This window comes from Passer montanus, unplaced genomic scaffold (assembly GCF_014805655.1).
Source record: "Passer montanus isolate IOZ18808 unplaced genomic scaffold, ASM1480565v1 scaffold25, whole genome shotgun sequence".
NCBI lineage: Eukaryota > Metazoa > Chordata > Aves > Passeriformes > Passeridae > Passer > Passer montanus.
Genome location: NW_024367149.1, coordinates 6,366,932 through 6,390,642, shown reverse-complemented (window position 1 = coordinate 6,390,642; position 23,711 = coordinate 6,366,932). Strand labels below are relative to the sequence as shown.

General features: G+C 42.2%; 1 protein-coding gene across 9 annotated transcripts in view; it reads right to left on the bottom strand.

Moving 5' to 3' along the window:
- Positions 1 to 10,229: 10,229 nt before the first annotated feature.
- Positions 10,230 to 23,711, bottom strand: part of ELAVL4 (ELAV like RNA binding protein 4) — an 80,895-nt gene continuing 67,413 nt past the window's right edge. For all 9 annotated transcript variants that reach the window (XM_039711697.1, XM_039711690.1, XM_039711689.1 and 6 more), the window contains exons 4-7: positions 19,905 to 20,058; positions 19,332 to 19,557; positions 17,914 to 17,952; positions 10,230 to 13,708 (exon numbers count right to left, since the gene is read on the bottom strand). In XM_039711697.1, coding sequence (XP_039567631.1) covers positions 13,381 to 13,708; positions 17,914 to 17,952; positions 19,332 to 19,557; positions 19,905 to 20,058 — 747 coding nt within the window. In that variant the 3' untranslated portion in view covers positions 10,230 to 13,380. The remainder of the gene's footprint in view (positions 13,709 to 17,913; positions 17,953 to 19,331; positions 19,558 to 19,904; positions 20,059 to 23,711) is intronic.

Below are 23,711 nucleotides of genomic sequence, written 5' to 3'. Positions count from 1 at the left end.
AGCTTTTTCACTGCCCCTAATGTTCCATTCACCTGCCCCTGCCTTGCCCAGGCAATGGCACAGTGCTGGTTCCATCTGAGGCAGTTCCTGGCATGTTCAGTGCCTGGAAAACTCACTGGCTCCATTTTCTCAATGGCTGAGCACTGACAGCTCCTGTGTTCCTCCTTTAATTAGACACTCTAAAAACTGAGAACACCATCAAACAAGGTGAGGTCCCACTATTACTAACTAGCAAGTGACTGTATATTTAGATACTAAGAAAAATCCAAGTAAAAACCCGTGAGCTTAAGATCAGAGACAAAAAAAACCCTTTTATCTTTCTGAGCTCATTTGAGCTCTCAAGTCAGGGAATGAGCCCACTTCCCAAGACCTCAGAGCCAGAGCTGTCTCTAACCTCTGCATTCACAGCACAAGCAGCAGAGACCTTGGCAGTCACGACCTGCCCACCCTGCAGTGCAAGGGCTCCCCTAGAAATTTCGTTTTGCCAGGCACCCAGGACATGGCACCAAACCCGTGGGAAACCAGGGTGCCTGCAATGCAGAAGCAGAGGAGCAGGTGCCCCCTCTCTCCCAGGGTGTTTGCTGTGCTGGTTGGTGTGGGGAGCAGGGCAGCACTGAGCCCTGTGTCCTGCAGAAAGCCACAAATGCCAGAGGAAGATGATGAAGTATGAATTCAAAGGTTAGGCTATTTTTTGCCCCTAAGCTCTAAAGGAGGGAGTCACTACCTTCTGAGATGGATAGTATCATTAATCAGGCACTGAGAGTTCAGTCCCTTGTAGGATGCCAAATCATCTGGACTTTTATCTTCCCAGCCCTGCACAGAAGACAAATCCAGGCCTGCTAGTGCTTGGGAAGGGGGGTGGGGAAGATGTTATTAGGAGAAAAATTTTTGAAGCATAAACAAAATTTCAGCGAAAGGTTGTTCCCGCCATGACATGATTATAAATGAGATGATCAGCCACAGAGAACACTTTTTTTTTGTGGCTTTAGCAAAATTCTGTTTCTGTTCTAATGGTAGGAGTAAAATATTTAAAGGGAGAAGGAGAGGGCTCCTTTAAAAATTCTAGATATTTTAATTAATGCCAATAGCATTAAAATATTATGGCTTGAGATTCTTATGAAAAGTCTCTTTTATTCATTAAATTTTCCAGACCAAACATAATTAGAATTCTTAACATTCGTGATCTCTCAGCATTGGCTTCCAAAATTAATGGTCTGAGTAATTTCTTACAGCAGATGAACTGAGTTTCAAAATAAATATATTGCAATAGTAAACATCAGCTCTCTGTAAAGGAATGATGTGCCAGTCAAAGACAACTCTCAAGAAAGAAAGCACCCTCCATTTTCTCTCTCCTGGATTTCCATATTCAAAGGGCATAATGAAGGATTGTATTCCTGGAGTAAAAATTTAGGGAATCCATGAACAGAAGGTACCTGCATCACTTTTGTGTGGTTTTGGTGTCACACGTTCCCTCTGCCCCCTGGGTGCAGCAGAGGCTGGTGCCCAGGATGGCTTTGGGAGCACAGGTGAGTCAGGGATGCTTTTCCCACAGGTGCCTGCTTTGTTTGCTGTGGGGGTTGGGAGGGCTGTGGGAATGCAGCTGGGCATGGGAGCCTGTCCCCGTTCAGCTGCCTGGATGGACCTGCCAAAAGCTCTGCAGGCCTGGGAAGGGCGTTTAACCCAGTGTTTTGCATGGGGTTGCTAAATGTTTGCTGCTCATTTTGGCACCTGATTTCCAGAGTGTGGAGCACTTCCAGCTGCAGCTCCTGCTGGCAGGCTGTGAACCCAGGGAAAGGCACGCCGAGCTCGGAGCTGTAAAGCTGCCGCTTCCGAGCGGGCACAGTGGGATCTCACAGCACTCCCTGGCAGCCTCCTGATGGTGAGACTCAGGATCCTGGATCCCATTCCCAGCCCTGGAAAGCCAGCAACTCTGGTGGGTGCAAATCACTCTGCCTGCTCCCCTCCATCTCCTCCTTGTTCCAGTTCTGTCTTTTCTCTCCCTGTCTCTTTGCTTCTGAGATGAGTTTACTCCCTTCTGCACAAGCTGGAGGGCAAGATGAGACCAGCAGAATAGGATCCTCAGAGCTTTTAGGATTCTCAATGAAAGAAAAATGTTTGCTGAAGAAGTCAGGTTGGAATTTTTCCAAACGCTTTCACTTGGCCACACTTGCATAGATTTTCATGGCAGTAACAAAAAGGCACATCCTTAATACAAAGGTCACAGATCGACTAAATTTCTACTCCCCTATCCAAACTGTGAGGCCTCGTGGTGCATCTTAAAGAAGAGGATGTCAGTTCTTTTTCTCTTTTACCATTACAAAACAGTGCATTGTTCCCTGGCCTTGCCCTTGGGAATAGCTATATTGTTTTGGCTGAAGCCTTCCAAAAAAAATTCAGCCTGCGGCAGATGCCCAGGATGGAAAAATGACAAGTTACTGGTCAAAATATGACAGTTATAAGCAGCTGAAAATAGAATCTTGTAATTGGAAATGTCAGACGGTCTTGACAGTAGGCAGTGCTACCAGCCCTCCAACCTCGGGACCTTTGCTCAGGATTTCATGTGTAGGTAGAGGCAGCGTGTGCACCTCCCAGTAGTCTTGGTAATATTATAAGTGTCACAAAAAGGAGTAGAAAAGTTTTCTGGGTGTCAAAGCATGGCATGAATGGCATTCCGGATGCTGGCAGCTTTGCTGTCTATTTGGACAGAAGCTGGAGAACTGCTGTGCCAGCTTAGCACAACCCCACTGCTGTCTCCTGCCTCTGGGGCCAGGGGTGGCACCCATGCACACCCCAGCTTCCCTACAGCTGTTGCTTTGAGAGCAGAGCTGGATTCCTTGGAATTTGAGTTGCTAAACTGAAGGTTTCTGGGGCAATTTTGCAGGGAGGAAGGGCAGGTCTGTGTCCCCCAGAAATGAGCAGAGATTCTGCCCCCAGCACCCTTGTGTGGTGTGTGTGGGAGTTTTGGACCTGCTCTGTGTTTCCAGTGAGTTCTTGGTCTGGTGTGTGTGCAGAGACTGGGTTTGATTCTCACAGCTTTCCAACTTTAGCCACCCATTAGGCTTTAGAAAGCCATTTGACTTCTGTGAAGTTTAGAAGGCTCCAGCCAGAGCTGGCACTTGAACCAGCCGGTCGCTGCCTGCCTTTCAGACACCTTCCCAGGAGGGAAATTCACCTTTCCCTGGTGCAGGGGCAAACAGCCAGCCCTGTAGTCAGTCACAGCAGTTTCATTAAGTTTTATATTTAACTTCCCCTCAGCACCTGGGACCAGAAGGAGTGTGTTAGTGTCTTGGAGCTGGAACACTACATTGAATTACCTTGTTGGTTTATCTGGTCATAATAGCAAGAGAGATCCCAGTGCTCCAGTTAAGAGTCTGTCAGCATTTCCATTATAAACCCCGTAGTCTCAAGAGGTTTTAACTTAGCTTTAAAAATCTGTTCCATTGCACAAACTTGGTTTATAACATGGCAAAGAGCAGTATTTTATCTCTTAATATTGAAAATACACACAGAGTCAGTTCATATTGAAATATATATGTGTGTAGCCAAAGATACACTGGGTTTAGGCCGTGATCAACCTGAATGGTGTCTTCTCTGCTTTTTAATTTAGCTGACATGATATTATTGCTCTGGCTATTTTAATAGATAAGGTACTGTGGTTTCACAATCTCTTCCATTACTGGCACACAACGCCTCTAATATATGTTAATATGATTATTCACAAGTGCAGCAGAGTCACACTGGAGGAAGCATAAGAGGTTTGGCACAAAGGGTGCTTGCCCTCCTTTTCCTTTTATTCCAGACACTCATTCAAGGACACTTAACTTACCCTCTGAAAAAGCAAAGCAAAAGCCTCGACCAGCTGCCTGGCAGTAAAGATTTGGCAAATGTGTTTCTTTAAACAAAAAGCTTCTTGATTTCCTAGCAGAAAGCAGCTGGGGCAGGGTCCTTCAGAGGAGCAGTGGCTGTTTGTCTCACCTGAAGACCCAATCAAAGGATAATGTCTTTGGATGGGAGGGTTTGAACTCCAAGACAAAAAGCACCATTCCCATCTGAGGCACATGGCCAGACAGCAGGGCTGCTGCACGTGGTCTCTGTAGGGCTCAGTGAATTGTTTCCAAGTTGCCTTTTTTTTTCTTTTTTTTTTTTCCAGACACAGGCTGGCACAGAAAGGAAGCTCCTTCTCCCAAAGCCTCCAGCCGTTCTGAGAGCAGGTGAAGCTTGCTAGACACTGGGCAGGGTAAGCCTTGCAAGGAGCCTCCACAAGGAGTGTCAAATAAAACCTATCCCCTAGACATTTACCTTTTTCACTTCTGGACAAATTGCTCTTTATGTGTTAAGAAAATGTTTGGGTTTTTTTCCCCCAGCCTCTCTGACTTCTGAAAGCCCATGGCAAGGCAGCTCATTCCCAGGAGACCCAGAAATGCTCCTATTTTCCTGGTATGGTTGCACTGCTGCTACAGCCTGGCTGCCTTTGCTTTCCATCCCCACCCATATCACACATCCCTCACTTCTTCCTGCTCTTCCCTTGGTGGGGCTGCTGAATTTCAGAGAGGGTTTGCTTGAGCTGGGACACACCTGCAGCTGCTGCCTCTGGCTATGCTTCCAGGTGGACTCAGGATTTTCTTGCTCACAGCTTTCCTCTCTCTTCTCCTGAGCTCCACTTCCCTTTTGCCACTTGCAGTTGGAGTCTCTTCTCATACACACACTCCCACCCCTTTGACACGGCTATTTTTCAGGCCTGAAATGTTTAAGATTCTATTTCTCATAAAAACGTTGGCAAAGGGCCACACAGGTCTGTGGACCAGCTGATAGGGATTAATCCCAGTCCCAGGCTGCCCGTTCCCCATCGATAGCCAGGGCTAGGCAGGCACGGCTGCAAGCCCATGATTCAGCAACTTCCACTGATTAATCAAGTCACTTGATTTTTTATGCATGCGAGTGTGCCCAAGGCAGCTGCGATAAGTCGGCTTCCAGGCAGAGTGTTAGCAGTGCTGGGGATGTCAAAGGGTTGGTGATATTGATATAAATATATAGAGAGGCGTAGTATTCTGATTAGGTTGTGGTTTTAAATAGTCCTCGGCAGCATTCGTTCCGTTGATAGAATCCTTTCCGCGAATTTCCCCGCACGTTGTACCTCGGATGCTGCAGTTCTTAATTACGGATACACTTTATCTGAGTTAAACATGTAGCAGGCCCCTCAGCATAAATTATACTCGGGGTGTGTGTACTGAGAGCACTTCCCAGGTGTGTGAGAGGATAAGTGTGTGTTAAAGCAGCACATGCATCTCAGAAAAGGTTTAGGAAATCTTTTCATTTTCGAAAAAACCCACCCTGCTAAAATCCCTGAGAACACCAACCCAGAGCAATTTTTGTCTGTGGCAGGGGAATGCTGTATCTTGTATTTCCTACCCCATGGTTTGGGGATGTGCAGGTTGAAGTCCAGATGCTGATGGGCTGGGTGGCATTAAGTGTGTGCTTTGAGACAGTTTATAGCTCTTTTATTGATACAATCAAGGAGTAACCAGGGAAAATGCCAGCGTGTTTTCCCAGCATCCCATTAAAAAAGGAAAGAGAAGGGCACCTGCATTTCAGAGATCACTGCCACAGCTTTGGTCATCCTAATGATGGAAAAGACAGCTTTTTTGAGGTGCACAGCTGGTGAGAGTGTGAGGAGCAGGTCCCAGGCTCATTTACAGCCCACGGCTGCCAGTGAGTGCCCAGCAGACCCGGGGGTCAAAGCCAAACACAAAAAAAGGCAGATGTGCAAAGAGTTTGGCTTCCAGGCTGCTCCAGCCTCCTCCTTACACCCACCCCTGTGTTTTACTGGTGTGTCCAGGTCCAGAGGCTTCACTGCCCTTCTTGGCCAGCAAGGTTTCATAACCACTTCCTCAGTGCAGGAGATCAGGGAACGTGACTTGGTCTCAGGTGGTTCTGCCACGTGTAAAAAAAATTAAAAGCAGTGTGTTAGAAGAATATGGGAGGCAAAATCAGAGAATGAAGACTTGGCTCCAGGGGAGTCAAAGTGATGTAGATATTTGTGCTTGTCAGAATTTTTTCATGGCAGCAGTAATTGTTGATATTTATTTTTCCTCACTTCAGTGGAACAGTGTTTGTTAATAAATCTAATAATAAAACATCCACAACAATTGCCAGATTTGCCAATTTTTTTTCTTCAATAAACTGAGTATGAAAAAAAAAAAGGATTTTTGTCTTCTGTTTTGTTTTGTTTTTCCTCCCTGTAAGAATAGAAGACCTGGGGAAAAGTTATGGGACCTGTAAGGAGTATCTCCAAGAATGACTTTTCTTGGCCAGGAGTGCTCAAATATAGTTTACAGAACTTGCATTGTGAGCTGCAACATTTATTGCAAATGCACCAATATAAAAAAACAAAACAAAACCCCAACCCTGCTAGAACTGACTCACAGATGGACAAATTTGTTATTGTTTTCATGATCTTTTGCAATGTGTTTGCAGGTTTCCACAGCCTTGTTTAAATTCAAGGCAAGGACCTTTTTGCACCAACTTTGCAGGATTTAATTTGTGAGTTGTACATTTAATTCTCCACAGCAGATGGTGATGTGTGGGTGTACTGCTGTATATTTGCAACAGATTCCTTATCTTACAAAATTAATTGTCTCATGTGCTGATTTAAAATCAGAATTGTATTGTTCATAAAAAGCTAATTCTTGCATATCATTTTGTTGGGACCTGTGCAATTCCAACAAAATGCAAGGAAGAAAAGTCTAAGTGCTGCTTTAAAACAAATGGATTGTGGCAACTCTTGTTGTGCTGATGTTCAGACTGAGGAGGTAATGACTGTGTGTGTTTAAAAGTCACTAAATAAAATTTAGCATTTTGGGACTGCCATGTTGCCTCGATGTTGCATGGGAAGGTTTCTGGGGCAGTTCAGCCACATGCAGTGACACACACAGTGATACCCCAGCACAGCCAAGGCTCCAAACTGAAACCCTTTTCCTTTGGCAGGGTTTTTTTCCTTGGCAGGGATCTATTTGTAAATAACTGCTCTTTGTAATTAACATTGCTTATGTTAATTTTCAGAGTTTAGGGGATTTTTGTTTCCTCTAATTTGATAAACTCTTGTGTCATTATGAAACACCTGTGCTCTGGCCATGCAGCATCTCAGGCTCCTTCCTGGGACCAAGAAGAGAGAAGAAAACCGCATTTCAGTGGAGGTCAGGCACTCAGCAGCCCCATGGCACCACGTGCTCGGGCAACCTTGGGTGGCACAAAAAATGTGGCTTTGTCTAGGACAGGGTCACACTGGTGGCCTTGGAAAGGGGGGAAGCCAGGGCCTGAATGGTTGTGGTGTTAAGCAGAGGTTCAGGATGGACAAAATAAGGCCAGAGGTGGTAGTTCACCTGCTCCTCCTCCTGAGTGATGGCTACTGGGCCACTGTGGCTGGCTTATCAGAAATGGAATTGAGGGAATTTGGTTATTTTCAGTGATGCAGTGGGTGCTGTGGGCCAGGAAGGAGAATGGCCTGCAGGGAGAGTCCCCACTGTGGGGGATCCTGTGCCATGGGGTGGATTGACAGAGAAGTAAATCCTGTCCCCTCTGTCCTTCAGACTCCAGAGCAAGGCTGGGCTCACCCCAAGCATGCCCCAGTGGCAGGATGAGGATGTCACACCTGACAAGGGCCCAGGGGCCTCAGCAGCATGAGGCTGGCTGGTGCCTTGGCTGGAGGGCTTGGGGACAAGACACATGGTTCTGGTGATGAAAAGAAGCTTCTAGACTTCTTGGCAGAGCAGTGCTCCACTTAGCACATGGGTTTTGTTTGCTCTCTGGGACAGGGAATATGAACCTGCTTCAGATTGTGTTTGCCTGTAAGCAGCAATAGCTGGGTCTTGCTTGCTGGCAGCTCCAAACCCCAGTGATGTGAGACAGGAGAATTCATTCTATTGTGGAATGAATAGAATAGAGGTTTTAGGATTTTATTTTTTGCTACTGCACAAGAAAAAACTTGCAGCTCTGTAATATTTAAAATCTCAGTGAAATTTTAGATGAAATATTTTAAATATTTATATGCTGGACTGGCATTTAAAAATATCAGTGATGCCTTAGGAGTGTGGCAAGCAAAACTTCCAACTGTGTCTGAAAAGCAGCTGTTGCGTGTGTGTGTGTACCCATCTTCCCAGTTATTTCTACTGCGAGCAGAAAAAGTATTTCAGAAAACTGCTAATCTGGAAGAACCAGTCTGATTCCTTGTCTTTAACTGTGGGTGAGTTAAATCAGGGTGCCTTTGTATGAACCCTCCTTTTGGGTACTTTCCTTCTTACAGCCCTTTCGAATGCTCAGCTCTGGAAGATTTACAGGAACAGGCTTTTTAAAACACAGGTTTTGTGTTTATGGGAGGCAGAAATAATTCAAGCTTGGTGACTTCAGAGTTTCTGTTCTCCTGATCACCCTGGTGCCGTACTGCACATGATCCCACTGGAATTTCTCGAACACACCAGTGGCACACAGTGTTTCTTGGAGAGGCCTCAGAAGTGTCTCTTGCACCAGCACCACCACTCCCCTGGGTGCCGAAGGTACCCCCAAAGCACCTGGGATGAGGCACTGTGCTGGGCACGGGGCTGCACTGCAGCAATGCCCTGGTGCAGCATCCCACAGGATTTGTGTCTGCGTGTGGCTGGTGCCTTGTTTCCCTCCTGCAGCAGTCCCTGTTTGTGCCCAGCTGATGTGTCCCTTGTGAGCTACTGAGGCTCAGCTGGAGTGGCTCCATCCCATCCCCTGGGTTTAGGAAGTCAGGTATTTTTAGAAGAGAGATAGGGCATTAGTCTGAGTTGTCAGAGCTTTCGTGAAGTTATGCTGGATTTGATCTTTCATTTTGCTCCGTATGCACAAAGAATTACTTCTGTGCAGGGAGCTGTCTGCAAGATCTCCAGGGCAGGGAGCAAATCTTTACTGTCACCACACCCTGACCTCATCTCTCTGTAGCCATGTGAGTGAGATGTGCAAGGTAACAGCCTTGCCTGGCTTCTGGTGATGGAGAAAGGCTTCCCTGGAACAGCCCTGGGTGTGCCTCTCCCCTCCGTGATCCTGAGGCTGATCCAAGCACGCAGGCAGCCGCCTCTGCCTGATGCAGTGCATCCAGACCCCCCTACCCACCCTTCCCACCGCAAAGGAGGAGCAGCAGAGCACTTGTGTGTTTGGCTGCCACAAGCTCAGGGGCACCTGAGCACCAGGAAAGTTGAATGGCCTCGGCATGAATTTAAGGGTAGCTCACTGCTCCCTTGGAGCTGTCAGCTGTTATTTCCCAACACACGCTCCCCTCTCAGTGCATTCCAAGCCCAGCTCCATGTCTAAGGTAAGCTGAAATGGAACACAAAGTGAATGCACTTGAAACACCCTCCCCCAGGTGGTTTTCCATTTATGCAGCAGGCTCACTAATTGCAGAAAGAGTGATTACCCTTTCAAGAAGGAAATATAAACCTTGATTACTTTGAATGTGTGTTAGTGAAATGTGGTGCTGATCCCAGCTGGGCAGAAACTGTGTTTCAGTAAAACTTTCAGAACATGCTCCCCTAGGAGCAGCATGGGAAACCTGTCTGAGATTGTTTTTATCCTGCTCCCATTTGTGATACCCTCAAAAGGGGGACTGAACTTTGCATCCCAGATCCCTAAATCTAGCAGAGTCCTTTCTCTCACACGTTGCTGGTGTGCTTCAGCTCACAGGAGCTCACCAAGCTGCTGAACGGAGAACAGGTTCTGTGTGAGATGTAAAGACAAGGAGCCAACCCTTAAGTGAAAGTGTGGACATAACCAAAACTTGCCCCAGTGCCAGTTATGTTCTGTCTTAAGAACATCCAGGCCATACAGTGGTTTTGGTCTCACTACTTTCTAAAGAAAGGACTGCAAAAAAATTAGGTGACAACCCTAAAAAATGCTATAAAGCAGATAGTGATATTTTATAACCAGCACTATTTACTATTATTCTTTCTTAAATGGAAAGTGCAGGTTTTTTTTAAAAACAGGCTGATGCATGTTGTAAAGTATATATATGTATATGATCAAAATATGTGTATATACACGTATAGGTAGATGGAAGGATGATGTTTTTAAGAGCCAAGTCTTAAAACAGACCAAATTAACCACTTCTGCTTTTTACTATGGCATGGTGAGGTGGATTTAAGGATGAATTAAGCAAGCTGTAAATTTAAGAACAAACTCATTCTGTGGCTTGAAATTAATTATTATAACCAACATGGTAACTTAATCTCACAAAAACACGAGTTTATTAATAGGTGAAGGAGCTGAAGAACCACACAGTCCATCCAGCCCTCTGATAGAGTTTCCTAATCTCAGTTACGAAATTCAATGCTGCAGTTTTACAAGGTACATATTCTCAATTAGTGAATGTTACAGAACATAAACATGAAGTGAATATTTGTATTAATGAGATTCAAACAAGTCAACTGAAAGTATCAACTCTAGTTATAACACATGGTGAAAAGAATCAAATTTGGAATGTGATCATATATACTGTTGTACATCAGACAATATGTACACTGTTTCATATTGCATGACATTCATAGCATATTCATAGAAAAGTCAAACTAAATGATGGCTTAAAAACTGTTATCACTGAAATTTGCTCACTATGATTTAAAGTGTTGATATTGACTGAGTTAATATTTTCATTGTGTAAAAATACTGTATATAGTAGAAACCCTTCAGCATCTTCCACATTCAAATAAATGAAAGTTACAGTTTGGTATTTGGTGTTCAACATCTTAAATTAAACGGCCGATTCTTTCTGGCCTTCGGAAGGAAAAACAAATCATGAATATGCTCAATCTGGTTTGACTAGAACGTTTCTCTCTTGAAGACCTTGCTTCTGGAATCAGAGACTAAACCTCTACCTCGGCTGAGGTGCGGCTGGGAACACTAAAACATCTGAACACACTTAAAAAGGTGGAAAGTCCATAGCCATTCTACACACTTTCATTTATTGTCTGGACAATTAAAGTACAAATAATTCAAACACAACAAGGTTATGAAAAAAACATTTACAATACTTTCCCTCAGAAATGATCTAAACTAGCAAGGTTAACATGAAGTCATTCATTATAACTAAAGTATACAACTGCCTGGTCCTAAGAAAGATTTTTTAAATTATTATTATTATTCAGATAGTAAAACACATCGTAGAGAAAAGATTCTGACATGCCTTCCCCACTAATGCTTAGCAAATGCATCAAAACTTTCCCAGCAAACTGCGCTCATTCATAGCAGATGATGTATAAAGGTTTCCCTGAACATTGAATGAGTGTTCCTTTAAACTAAAATCTAACATTGTTAAAGTAAAAAACTGATAAAATTATGATGCAGCCTTTGCTTTTAGTTATTTGTCTACTACAAAAGTTTGCCTCTTCAGTGTGAAAAAACAATACTTAGTCTACATGCAGTTAGTGGGTATAGCATGGAAAAAATGCACAAAATAAGCACAAGTTATAAATAACCATAACGTTTTATTACCATTAAGACTAAACTTGTATTGAAAAGATTTTATATAACAAGACAAGAAAAGCAATAGCAAATTTAACTATCAACTAGATTATGCATAGCGAGTAACTGTTTCTAGTACTCAGGGAAGAGCATGACCCTTTTTTGTTTTAAATATATAACCGTACAAAGCACAAACATACTAAAATGATCAGTGCACTGGACATGGGAGAGCACCCCCTCAGTCATTTTGTTCCCTTAGCTCTGTTTTCCCCAATCTGAATTACATTAAAATAAAGACCCAGTTGTTTTCTTTTCTACTGTGCAGTAAGAAAAAATATTCACAACAAACATGACAATATATCAAACAATATTTCTACACAAGTTACCTTGATACCTCTGTCACTTAAGTATCATAAGAAAACATTTTAAGACATATACAAACAAAACTAGCAAAGTGTTACAACTTATAATAAATTAACCAAAAGAAAAAATAACTTTATATATATATATATTTATATTATATATACACATACACACACAACAAAATGACACAATAATATGCTTCTTCCCATAGTTTAAGTAAACAAATAAGTAGACTAGCCAAACTAGCTATATTTGATTTTGGCCATATGCATCACATCGGCAATTAAATAAATAAGTGTTTCAAGCAACATAAACAGTGTTCCAAATGTGCCAACACAGCCCAATTATATTAGCTTGGGCTATAAAGTGAATTTGAAAATTCTTAACAAATTTAAAGCAAATGTATTTTTTTCTAAACACATTACATTTAACTATGATACTAAGATATGTAAATAATTTTGTAGCACCTACTGCTCAAACCAAGGAAGTTTTTGATCAAAAAATTAATTTTTTTAACTTTTGTTCTGCTGATATCCCATACTGATGACTTAAAGAAAAACCGTCTTGCAACTCATCTCCTTGCTTTTGGGTTTTGACTGTGGGTAACTGCGTGCCTGGGAAGAACACTCTCCCGTACTGTATTTAATATTTTTATTACATGCTATGAAAAGATACGAAGATCATCTGTTTGTAGCCCATCCTTCAAAAAACAATCTACTAATCCAGTTTAAAACACACATCTTGATCTCTAAAAAGTTACCAGTGCAGTATGAACATGACAAAGTTGTCAATTTCCCCTAAATTAGCCAGTCAAAATATTTTTTCTCAAATCCAGATTCTCTTGTAAAAATTCTTTATATTTTATAAAAATAGATTTTTCTTGAAACCCATTTTCAGCAAAGAGACCACCTCTTTGGCAACATTGTTAATGTTATTTAAATTGTTATGTCATCAGGTATCCCCCGTTACCCCATTCCCTAACAGAAGACTGTTTAGTTCACATGATACAAAAGAAAAAAGGAAAAATAAAAAAAGTTGCAAAATTATGTTCTTCTTTTTGCAATTTTTATTGTTCCTCTTTAATTTGTGTGGGGGGTTTACCAATCTGATTCAATCAATGTTTTGAAAAAACAGAAAAGAAAACAAAAATCTTTTTTTTCTCGCTTTTAATCCCATTAGTTCGTAAAAATTGTTTTTTGTTTTATTATTTTTTCAAATGAGTGAATGGTCATCTTAAAAAGACCCACCTTCAAGGAAGGTAGTAAAACTAGCTGGCCGGGTAAAAATCCCTGCACATTGTTATCTATGTATATTATATTCAACAACGACAGCTATGAAAGAACATTCAATGCATCAAAGGTTTTTTTTTTTCTAAGCATTATAAAATCCTTTCCTGTTCCTCACAGGATATCCAATGTTTTAATACTTAGGCAACACTGGCTTATAAAGTCCATGGTTGAATATAAGCCTTGAAGAGTTTTTTTTTTGTTTTGTTTTGTTCGTATATATATTTATATATATATATTTTAGTAAGTAAGGATATGAAATTCAGGATTTGTGGGTTTTATTGGTTTTAAAGGAAACTTGCAATACTCTGTCTCCTAAACGGTATCCATTAAGGCTGGCAATTGCCATGGCAGCTTCGTCGTAGTTGGTCATGGTGACAAAGCCAAATCCCTTGCACTTGTTGGTGTTGAAATCACGGATCACCTTGACATTATTGACCGCTCCAAATGGACCAAACAACTGCCACAGCACGCTCTCATCCGAGTCGGGAGACAAGTTGTAGACGAAGATGCACCATCCAGTCCCGGTGTGACCAGGGATATTCATTCCCACAAGGCTCGTCATACCATCAATTGTGATCGGAGAAAACCTACCGAGCAAAAAGAGGGGTCTATTCTAAATATATCTCTTGGCACGAGCTATAGGGGTCCAAGACTTTAAAGTAAATAAGCCAATGGTACTGAAGGTTCTGGATCCTGTCCCTGGAAGATGACCACAGAGCCACCCTTTCTCTCTAACTCATGCTGAAGCAGAGGGGAGCTGTGCTGAACAGAATCGCCAAATCTGGGCATAAAAATGCATCTCCCTCCGAGGATAAGCCCTGCTTAGATGTGTACAAAGACCTCAGAAAAGAAATGCTTGAGGACAATCTGAGTCAGAGAGGGCCTGCACACACTGTGCACTGTGATAAACAACAGCTCGTGTAAAAAGGGCCTGTAGAAATTTGCCACTTATTTCCAGCACTGATATAAGTTTCAGGACAACAGAGATCTAATGCTTCATCTCCTACTAGTCTGCAGTTAAAAAACCCAAGCAAACTTCAAGACCTATTTTAAAGATTAATAAGAAATGCCTTTGTCAGGATTCAGCTGTAACGGTAACTTCTTCAGCTAAAAATACTGTTAGAGAGATGTCCCTAAGTGGTAGATTTTCTTTCTCCACCTAACATGGTCCTTAATTGACATACACTGGGGAAAAAAATCCAGGTAATAAAGAGTCCTAAAGCCAGCCACATATGAAAGAAGGTTTATGCAGCAATTGTAGAATAAGTAGAACGTAAATAAAATTAATGAGCACATCAACTGATACCTTCATACCATGAGGCTTCATTTCCATGACAGGCTTTAGGTCCTTCAAAAAGTCAATGCAGGGACTGACTCCCAGAATTCAATAGAGCACTCTACTGTTTTCTCCCTTGCTGTCCTTTGGGACTTTACCTCGAATATCCCAAGAGAGCAGATAAAGCCAGGTGTTTATGAACACAGATCCATTACGGGATAACAAAGGCTGGGCAGGAGCTATGGAGATCATCTGATCAGCCTCCTGCTCCAAGCAAGGCAAACTTCCCAAATGAGACCTGCTACTCATAGTCCTGCAGAGAGAAGCTTGGGAAATCTCCAAGGACAGGAGCACCGCTCCTGCAGCCCCTGCTGCAGAGCTCCATTCTCACTGCAAATGAGTTTGCCTTATCCTCAAGTGGAATTTCCCCTGCTGCAGCCTGTCACTGCTGATTCTTGCCCTTCTGTGTCTGACCTCTGCGAAAAACTTGGCTTTACCCTTCTTTCTAAAGCCCCTTGTAGGCAGCAGTCAGGGGCTAAACTCTACATTTGCCTTTCCCGAATTTCAGCGTGTTCCTGCAGCTTTCCAATGTCTCCCCAGTGGCAGCCATGGCCAGCAGCAGTGACAGCCCCTGCTCCTCACCAATTTAGTGTCACCCGCTAATGCGAGGAGGGCGCAGAGCAGCCCATGACTCAGGTTATTAATGAAGATGTTAAGCAGTATCAGCCCTCAGGATCAACATAATTTTCCTTTCATCAGTGTGGAAAAAAAAATTGACATGCTTTCTGAAGCTACACTTTGGGATATGTTTTAAAATAACAACTGCACAGAGGAAACGTCTTAAAAATCCAGTTTCACGTGTACCTTCAATATGATGAGTTTCAATACCAGAATGGAATAATAATTCCTCAGGATTTTCTGAGCGATGATTGAGGGAGCAGAGGGAGAGACTCTGTTGCTGAGCGAGTTCTTGTGCTCTCCAAAACTTTTTACACTTGTAATAATTTCCACATTTCGCAATCTGCACAATATTATGCAGTGTATATTAAATAACCATAAAGCAAACTACACACTTGATGGTTGCTCACTGTTCTGTTGACGCCTGACGGCACTTTTTATGTATATTCAGGGAAAAAGAAGACACTTGGAATATACATCTTAAGCTGAGAATCATCACTGGGGTGTAGCTGTGCTGTAAATGAGCAGTTCACAAATGCTCACAGCATCAGATCCTCAGGAAGGTTTGCAGACAGTTTATTAAAAATCCATGGCAATTTTCCAACTCAACTTCACTTTTGCAAATCCTTATCTCAACGCATTTTAGCTTCTCTCCAGCACAGTGAAACCAGTGACATTATCACAACAGTTCAGCACAGAAAGGCTGGACAAGGCCAATTTCTACTGTTCCTTCCACTGCAGGAGGAATTAAGGACTGGAAATAAGGCACAGCCAGGGCTTGTACAAGCCAACAGCTTCAGCTCATTTTGAAATCTAGAAGATGGGACTTCAAGCCCATTGCTGGCCAGTGCTGACTGTGCAAGTAACATACATAAGCCAGCAAACACTGCTTTTCTGCAATGTTTAAACTGAATGTGAAATACAACACTGAGGGACACACCATGCTCTGAGTAAGGATGAAATAAAACCCATACAATGCAAAGCCGTGCATGTCATCATGCACTATAAGGCTTTGCATTTTAATGAAATGCTGCACTGATGCAAAGGGTTAAAGTTTCCTACAGTTCACTGGAGAGCAGCTTTTCCCTGGAAACCTTTGGGAGCTATGCAGCTTTCAACTATTTATGTGCCATGAGCACAGCAGCTGCTGTAAATCCAACAAAACATGCACGAAACTGGTGCAAGTGTATTGACACAAATACAAGATCACCTATCGCATAAGGAGCTTTGCTTCTAGCAAGTGATCTGAAATTAGCCTCAATAAAACCTTTTTTTCCACATCAGCATGTCTCATTTTCCATCAGTACCACACAGTTAGCACAGGGAGAGCCAATCTCCTGTTTCTGAAGCAGCTTCAGAAATTATCAGTGTGGTATTTTTTGTGACCCTGCACCTATAAATTTAGGTTTTGCTAGTGCAGGTACAATTGCCAAGGTTTGCTGAGAGGAGATAAGAACTAATTTAAGATGCCTGCAAAATGACTTTGAACACTGCTGTGTTTTTAGAGTAACACTGCAGACAATGTTGAGAAAGCAGATGTATAACCCATAAAGGCAGGTAATTGCTCTTTTCCTCTGTTCAGGCTAAGCCTATCCTGCACCACACGCCAGCTTAATTCCAGAAAAGGAGCAGCAGCAGCAGAAGACCCAGGGAAGCCTCCCTGAACAAACCCATTCCTTCTGACAGTGACCTGGACAGACACTCAACTGGGAGTGTTTCCATGTGTCTGGCAAGATATCGAGGAAGAAATAAAGTGGGAGAACACAGGAGAAGGGTTTTTGATAAAATCAGGGGGTTCTGACTCACTGTATCCCCATCACCACTAAGGATATCCCGACACAACCAACGTGCCCATAAACATCAGCACTGCTGCTGCTGGGGAAAAGCTCTGGTTTCACTTTCCTTTTGTGAGCACTCAAGAGTTCAGATCTGTACTGAGTTACTGAGGGGTTAAACCCCACCTTCCTGTCTGCTACTAGTACTGTAAAGATATACTTACCATACCTTTTTAGAGGATGAGCTTCAAACAAAAGCTCAAGTAATTTTCAAGTGTGGTGAGCAGACCATTTCAGAAGATTTAGTAGTACTTTCTCATCTTAATCTGGACATCTTAGGGTAACACCAGGAATAAGACTACACCTTTGTTTTGCTGCAAGGATCACTTATGCTGATGTTGCCATTAAAAGAAAGACTAGGAACTCATTTTAGCTACCAAACATACTCATGGAACAGCAGAAATGTTGACAGATCAGTTGAGCTTTCACACATGCGTGCACATACAAACACACAGCTATTTTAAACAAACAAAAAATAAATTTCAAGGACTGAAAAAAAAATTCAAAGTATTAAACCTGTAACAAAAGAAACTTTGGGCTGGTTGAGGTGCACACAGCTGTATTTTCAAGTCAAACTTACGATGTCAGATGTGGGAGAAAGATGGTCTTGACTATGAGAGATAGCAGCCTAATTCTGATTTTTAAGTTAAATTTTCCTTTATCAGATCAGAGATTTATTAAAAAAATCATATTAATAGTTTTGATTCTGGAAAAAACACCACTTAACAGAGAAAATGCAATTTCAATGCCTGTAGCTGTGGCACCTAAACCATTTGAGAAGCCCACCTGTAAATAAAAAAAAGGTTGAAAAACCCCACAGAACTTGTGCGTGAGGCCTTTAAAGTAACAAAACCAACTGAAGTCCAAACTTAAAAAGAATTTGACATGCTGGTGGAAGAAAAGAAGGGATAAAAAAAATAAAGTTAGTGAATTAAAAAAAAATAAATTGTAGCACCAATCTGTGCCAACACGGACATCTGGCAATCTGTGGAATTCTAATTACCTCTTTACGCCATAGGCCATATTAAGCAAATTGTCCAGCCTGAAAAGAGAAGGAGGGTCTTTGGGTTAATGTCTCACAGATGGCAAGATCGCTCAATGGAACTATTATTAATAGTGTTCCATTTTCAAAGAAGAAACGTTCAACAAGTTTCCCACACATCTAAGGAGCCTAACAACTCCCGGCCTGCTTTGTTAAGTCTGAGGTTGTGCTTAAATTTCCACCAGAGCATTTAAAAGCCTTTTTTAAACTTGTCTACAGTCTAGAGAAAAGCTTAGCCTCCAGAGCTTGGTTTTAAAAAATGCACTTAGGATTTGTCTTTTTTTAATAATTCAACTTTTTTTTTTGGTAATTCAACTGGTTGCCTTATATTTACAGTTAACTTAAAATACTAAGTCCAAAACTGCTGGAACTGGAAAATTTCTTGATAATCTGCTTCAGTATAATACATTTCCCCCATTTTATTATCTATGTTTAGCATTAACCCTTCATGACATGTCAATCTAAATTGACCACCAAATTTTGCAGAGTATAATATGCTTTCCATGGCAGCACAATAAAGTCCTGTCCATGGAATGATTCAGTGATAACCTCAATGGACACAGCTGCATGCCAAAGACACAAAAACAAGTGTAAATTTAATGTATCCAATGACTGACTTTTTATGATCTTTAATTGATTAGCACTTTTCATCACTGACAAACTAAAATTACTTCTGAATAATTCTCTAAAGCCAGTGTGCAACTCAGTTATGCAAATATGTCCAAGTTTTCTTTCTTGAAGGCAGACTTTTTTATTTGAAAGCTGGGTTGCCTGAGAACTATTAAGTATGAAAGTAATAGGAACATCACATAGTGCTAACTCTGCCTTATGCATCAGATGGAAAAAGTATATTCAGAATGCAAAGCATAAAACATCCCCAAAAGCATCTGAAGACTCACACCAAAGACTAATACAAGGGCTCTTTATACTAAGAGCAGATATCTCAGGCTAATAAATTTAATGATACTCCTGCTGACTGGGACAGACTCAGCTTTTTTCCTGCTACCAATCCACTGTCATTAACATCAAAGTCTAAGCTGCATCAAAACTGTAGTAATATAGCAGAAAATAAAAGCATTACCCAAAAAGAGAGAAAGAACAGGACATCACTGCTCATTTGATTACCAGAGTAACTCTATTCTGTCCTCCCTTTTTCTATGAGCCTTCATGAGATCTGATTGTACAGTACTTCAGCTGTTTTAGTAAATACAACATGACTACTGCTGTCAGCAGATTTTCCTCCTCATTCTCCAGGAAAGAATATTTAATTTTACAAACAAAATCAGGTCAGCCTACGCAACTAAAGCATATTTTCCTGCACAGCACCTGCCCCACATTGTTGTTGCTGGTGGAACCTCAGTTCTTTTCCAGGTAATTACCTGAATCTCTGAGCCTGGTGGTGAAGTGGTCCAGGGTAGCGTCTGTTGGGAGACTGATACAGCTGTGAAAGGAGTGCCTGGCTTGTTTTCTGGCTGGGGTTATTGGCAAACTTCACAGTAATTGGTTCTGTAGCACCACTAGGCTTCTGGCCATTTAGTCCCTTTATGGCTTCTTCTGCCTCTATTCTCTTATCAAAACGGATAAATCCCACACCTCGAGAAACCCCTGGGAAGTAAAAACATGTGAAGAGATGAATATTCGTAGGAACAGCCTCATTTATGCAACGAACAAACCGAACGTTGGGTTCGACTTCACACAATAGGTGGTTGCAAATTAAGGACAGTCCTGTAAAGAAAAATTCTCTTCCTAATCCCAATGATTTTAAGTAAACAATATTCTGTATTTTGACAGTCCCTCATTAAAGAGGCAGCAGTTACACCTCCAGTTACATTTATAAGGAAACAAGGCACTGCAATTTACACTGGAAGTCAAAAAAAACCAGCTGCAAACATATACAATTTTGTCACTTCCAAAAAAACCCATGCACTTATCAAGAAAAGTTTTCTTTTAACCTGTGACTTGATCAACCAGAATCCGTGAGGTGATGATGCGCCCATATTGTGAGAATAACTGCTCTAATTCTTTCTGGGTCATGGTTTTGGGAAGGCCGCTGACATACAAGTTCGCATCCCGGATGGAGGCTGAACTTGGACGGGCATATGACACCTACAGAGAGAAAAGGAGAGGAATGTTAGTGAGCTACAGCCACCCTTGGCATTTTGGACAAATAACGTTCTGTTCTTTTACAAGACCTAACCCTGCAGTTCAGACAGGACCTGTTCTGTGAAACCAGCAGAGCCAGGAAAGGCTGGAGGAACAAAGGAAGAGCTGCAGAGACCTTAAAACAGACACAAGGGTTCTGAAGTGCAGTGATAAAATCCCCATTGTTCAGAGGTGGATTAATGTGCACCTTCCCACGCACGGCTCTGTAAGTTTGCCCCCATGGCTGTGGGTGTGTGGATGATTTGCTGTAGCCAGCCCCGCACGCTCAAGTTCCCGCATGTTTTTCTTTTTCCCCTCCAAGTGTCTGAAACAGATCAGGTTATTTGCGGAGTGATCTTTTGTGCTCTCTCTCTTTGTGTTTGCATCCTGAGCTGGCAAGATCTGTTCTGGATGAACAGTAAAGTACTGGTGAAATTAGACTAAATGAACATCTGCTCAGGGAGCTGTAGACTGACACTCATTGTCGGATCTGCAATTTATCACGAGAAGTTCCCTTGCATTATAAAGCCCAGAACCAGACCATAAAATATTATGACCAAGCAAACAAGAAAATCTAGCTGTGGCACTGCATGTGTGCTGTAGGAAAATTACTAATTCAAGCCTCTTAACTGCTCTTCTACCTATGAATCACATTTATAATTATAATAGGTGCATAAAAAGCCTTCTGCACTTTTAAAATAATATATACATTTAGAATAAACACATTTAACATAATAAAAACACTTCCTGGATAAAGCCTAATGGCAAATATTCAGCACAGATCATGAATTACTTTGCAGCACATCTGAAAAAGCATTGGAACCCAAGCTGAATATTCTGCACTTCATTTTGATTTATTTCAATATAAACACATCAGTACTCTCCTGCATTATGTCTTAAAACGTGTCTAGGAAGGAAGTGGGGGGGTTCCCATCACGAATACAATACATTCAGCAATTGTCTTCCCCTCTTCCCGAGCCTCAGCCTGAACACAGATGATGTCAAATGGATGTCTATGTGTTTTATGTGTCAAAGAGTTGTCTTTATGCGCGCCACACCTAAAAATAGATGTTGACTCAACAGAGAAAATTATGTTAATGACTAATATTTGCTTCCACAATCTTCTCTGCATAATAGCAGACAAACTCTAAAGATTCTAGATTTTAAGGTTTTTGGCAATTTCTTTATAACTTACATGTTTGTCCATAACCTTTTAAATCTAACATTTACAGAGAAGGCTGGGGAGAGGAGGTGGAAAATTCAGGGAAAGCAATATAAAATAGAGGTTAGATAAAACATTTGCATCAATGGAGGCAAGCTCAGACACCCAGCACAAAGGCTCAAGCAGACATGAGGAGCAGAGAAACCTTCAGGTGCTCAAAGGAAGGATATTGGGGTAGAAAATATTTTGTGCCACAGCCCACGAGCTCCTGATGGGGTGCAGCATTTCCAACACTTCCCTGCTGGTCCTGAATGCCCCTCTGATGGGCCCAGGACCAGAACACACATGGATGGCACCACTTGGCTTTTATGTAACAAGGCTCAATCCAGACTCTAGGGGACACCAGGGATAATCACATGGTGCTTTCACCTACAGCTTGGTTTGGTGCTGGGGCATTTGGAAAAACAGACTCTCCCTCCTCATCAAATGCCTCACCTTGAGAGGGCACTGTAAGACTTCAGGCATCTACAGTTTAACCTACTTTAGGAATAACAGCTTAAAAAACATTTAAGAGACTCTCTGGAGTGAGGGTAGGGATCTTACCTATTCCTCAAAACTGAGAACAGCAAAATGAATAAAGTTCCTGGGCAAACAGCCAGGGGTTTCCTTTGGGTTTCTCACTCTGGCACATTCATTAACCAAATGCCACATTACAGGGAAGATGAAAAGTACTGGGATATGCAAAAAACACTACTTCCCAGAGCAATGAGTGCCTGACATTTTATATATATATATACATTTCTACTTACAGAAGGTTCTCTGCTCTCGTGGGCCTTGCAGGCAGGCAGAGGAAGGAGAGGCTGCTCACACTCCCAACCCTCCACTCACAGCACATGTGAACACCTATTGCTGCTCAGGTCTAGTTTTTATTTCCTCCTGCAATCAAACATTCAGGCTGCAGGGGAGCCTGAGCCAAAGAAAGAAGCTGCCAAAAGCAACTCAGCCGTCTTTAATATCAAGGAGAAAAGGTTGCGGAGCTGAATGGACTCAAGGCTAGTAATGTCAATTATTTATCTGCTTTTGAATCTTTTTCATCTTCCCTCTGAGGTCAGCCAATGACAAATCGATCGGTTAGAGTGTGCCATCCTGCTTTCAAGCTATTATTCAGTTAGTGCTGAGGACGGGATGTCTTCCCATGTGTGAGCTATCAAAGGAAGAAATCGCCCACCCTGACCCTCCATCACACCAGAAGCTCCTTATGCTGTGTGAGTTAAAATGGGAGCAAAAACCAGCTCCCATTTTATCCCTGCAAACTGCAAAGCGCTGCGTGAGGATGCTGCATTAATTCTTTATATTCACGCTCAAAAATGATTTTTTTTCCCTTCCTTTGCTCACGGCAGTGTTAGCACCCTGTAATGAAACAGAGCGTTGAAAAAGAAAAGAGTATGAATTCCTTGTGGTGGCCAGGATTCCAAATAATGAGCTAGAGAACACCAAACTACTGTTTGACCCAGGCATTTCTCAGCATTAAAATGTTTGTCCGCTCGTACAACGGTTGAAGGTCGAACCATGGTGTTGGATTTCACTGCATAAGATCATTTAGGAGTTCTGCGGTCAAATTTGCAAGGAAGATAAAATATTGTACAATTCATTTAATGGCTTGCTGGCCTCAGATGTTAGTTTCTATAAATACATACATAATAACTATGAAAAACATTTAATAGGACATTTCTCATCTGACATTGAGCATTAGCCGGTGTAAGGGCTTCTCTTCATAATAAACAGCTATCTCCAGAGGCTGCACCACTGTTTCCCAACACTACTGCAGCATTAGAAGGTCCGGCATTTCACATCTTCCATGGCAAAGCACATTTTTCTTCAGGTGCACAGAAAATATCTCCAAGTAATTATCTTCCCTATTGATTTCTTACCTTTCCCATACAGAAAACTTTTTGAAGAATTACTAACCGCGAGACTCTTCAGAACATAAATTGAAGCAGCCTGGCCTTCCCAACCCAGAGCCCACAGCAAAGGCAGCCAGAGGCATGAACACATCCCATTTGTCTTCTAGAACAAGCAACAGCAGCCATTTGAACGCTGCCACTTAACCACTTTGCTGCTGCTCCCTGTAAGAGGAGCCTTCAACTCCTGTGCTAATCCCAGACTTCTCAAAGATCCAAGTCCATTTCTAGAAGCCTCCTTGTAAAATTCAGCTCTGGTCGGCTCTGAAGAGGAGCTGCATCATCCTTTCCTGGAATGATATGCCTTGCCAGCACAGTCACCCTGCCCTGGACACATCTGAGCAGCAACCAAGCAGCTAATTCTGCAGATACCAACCTTCCCCGAGATGTGTCTTGCTCTGCATCTACCATTCCTCACCTGGAGAATGGGAAACCATGCAGGAGCCTTGATTCAGAGTGCAGCACAGGCACCTAAGGACCACCAAGTCACCCAC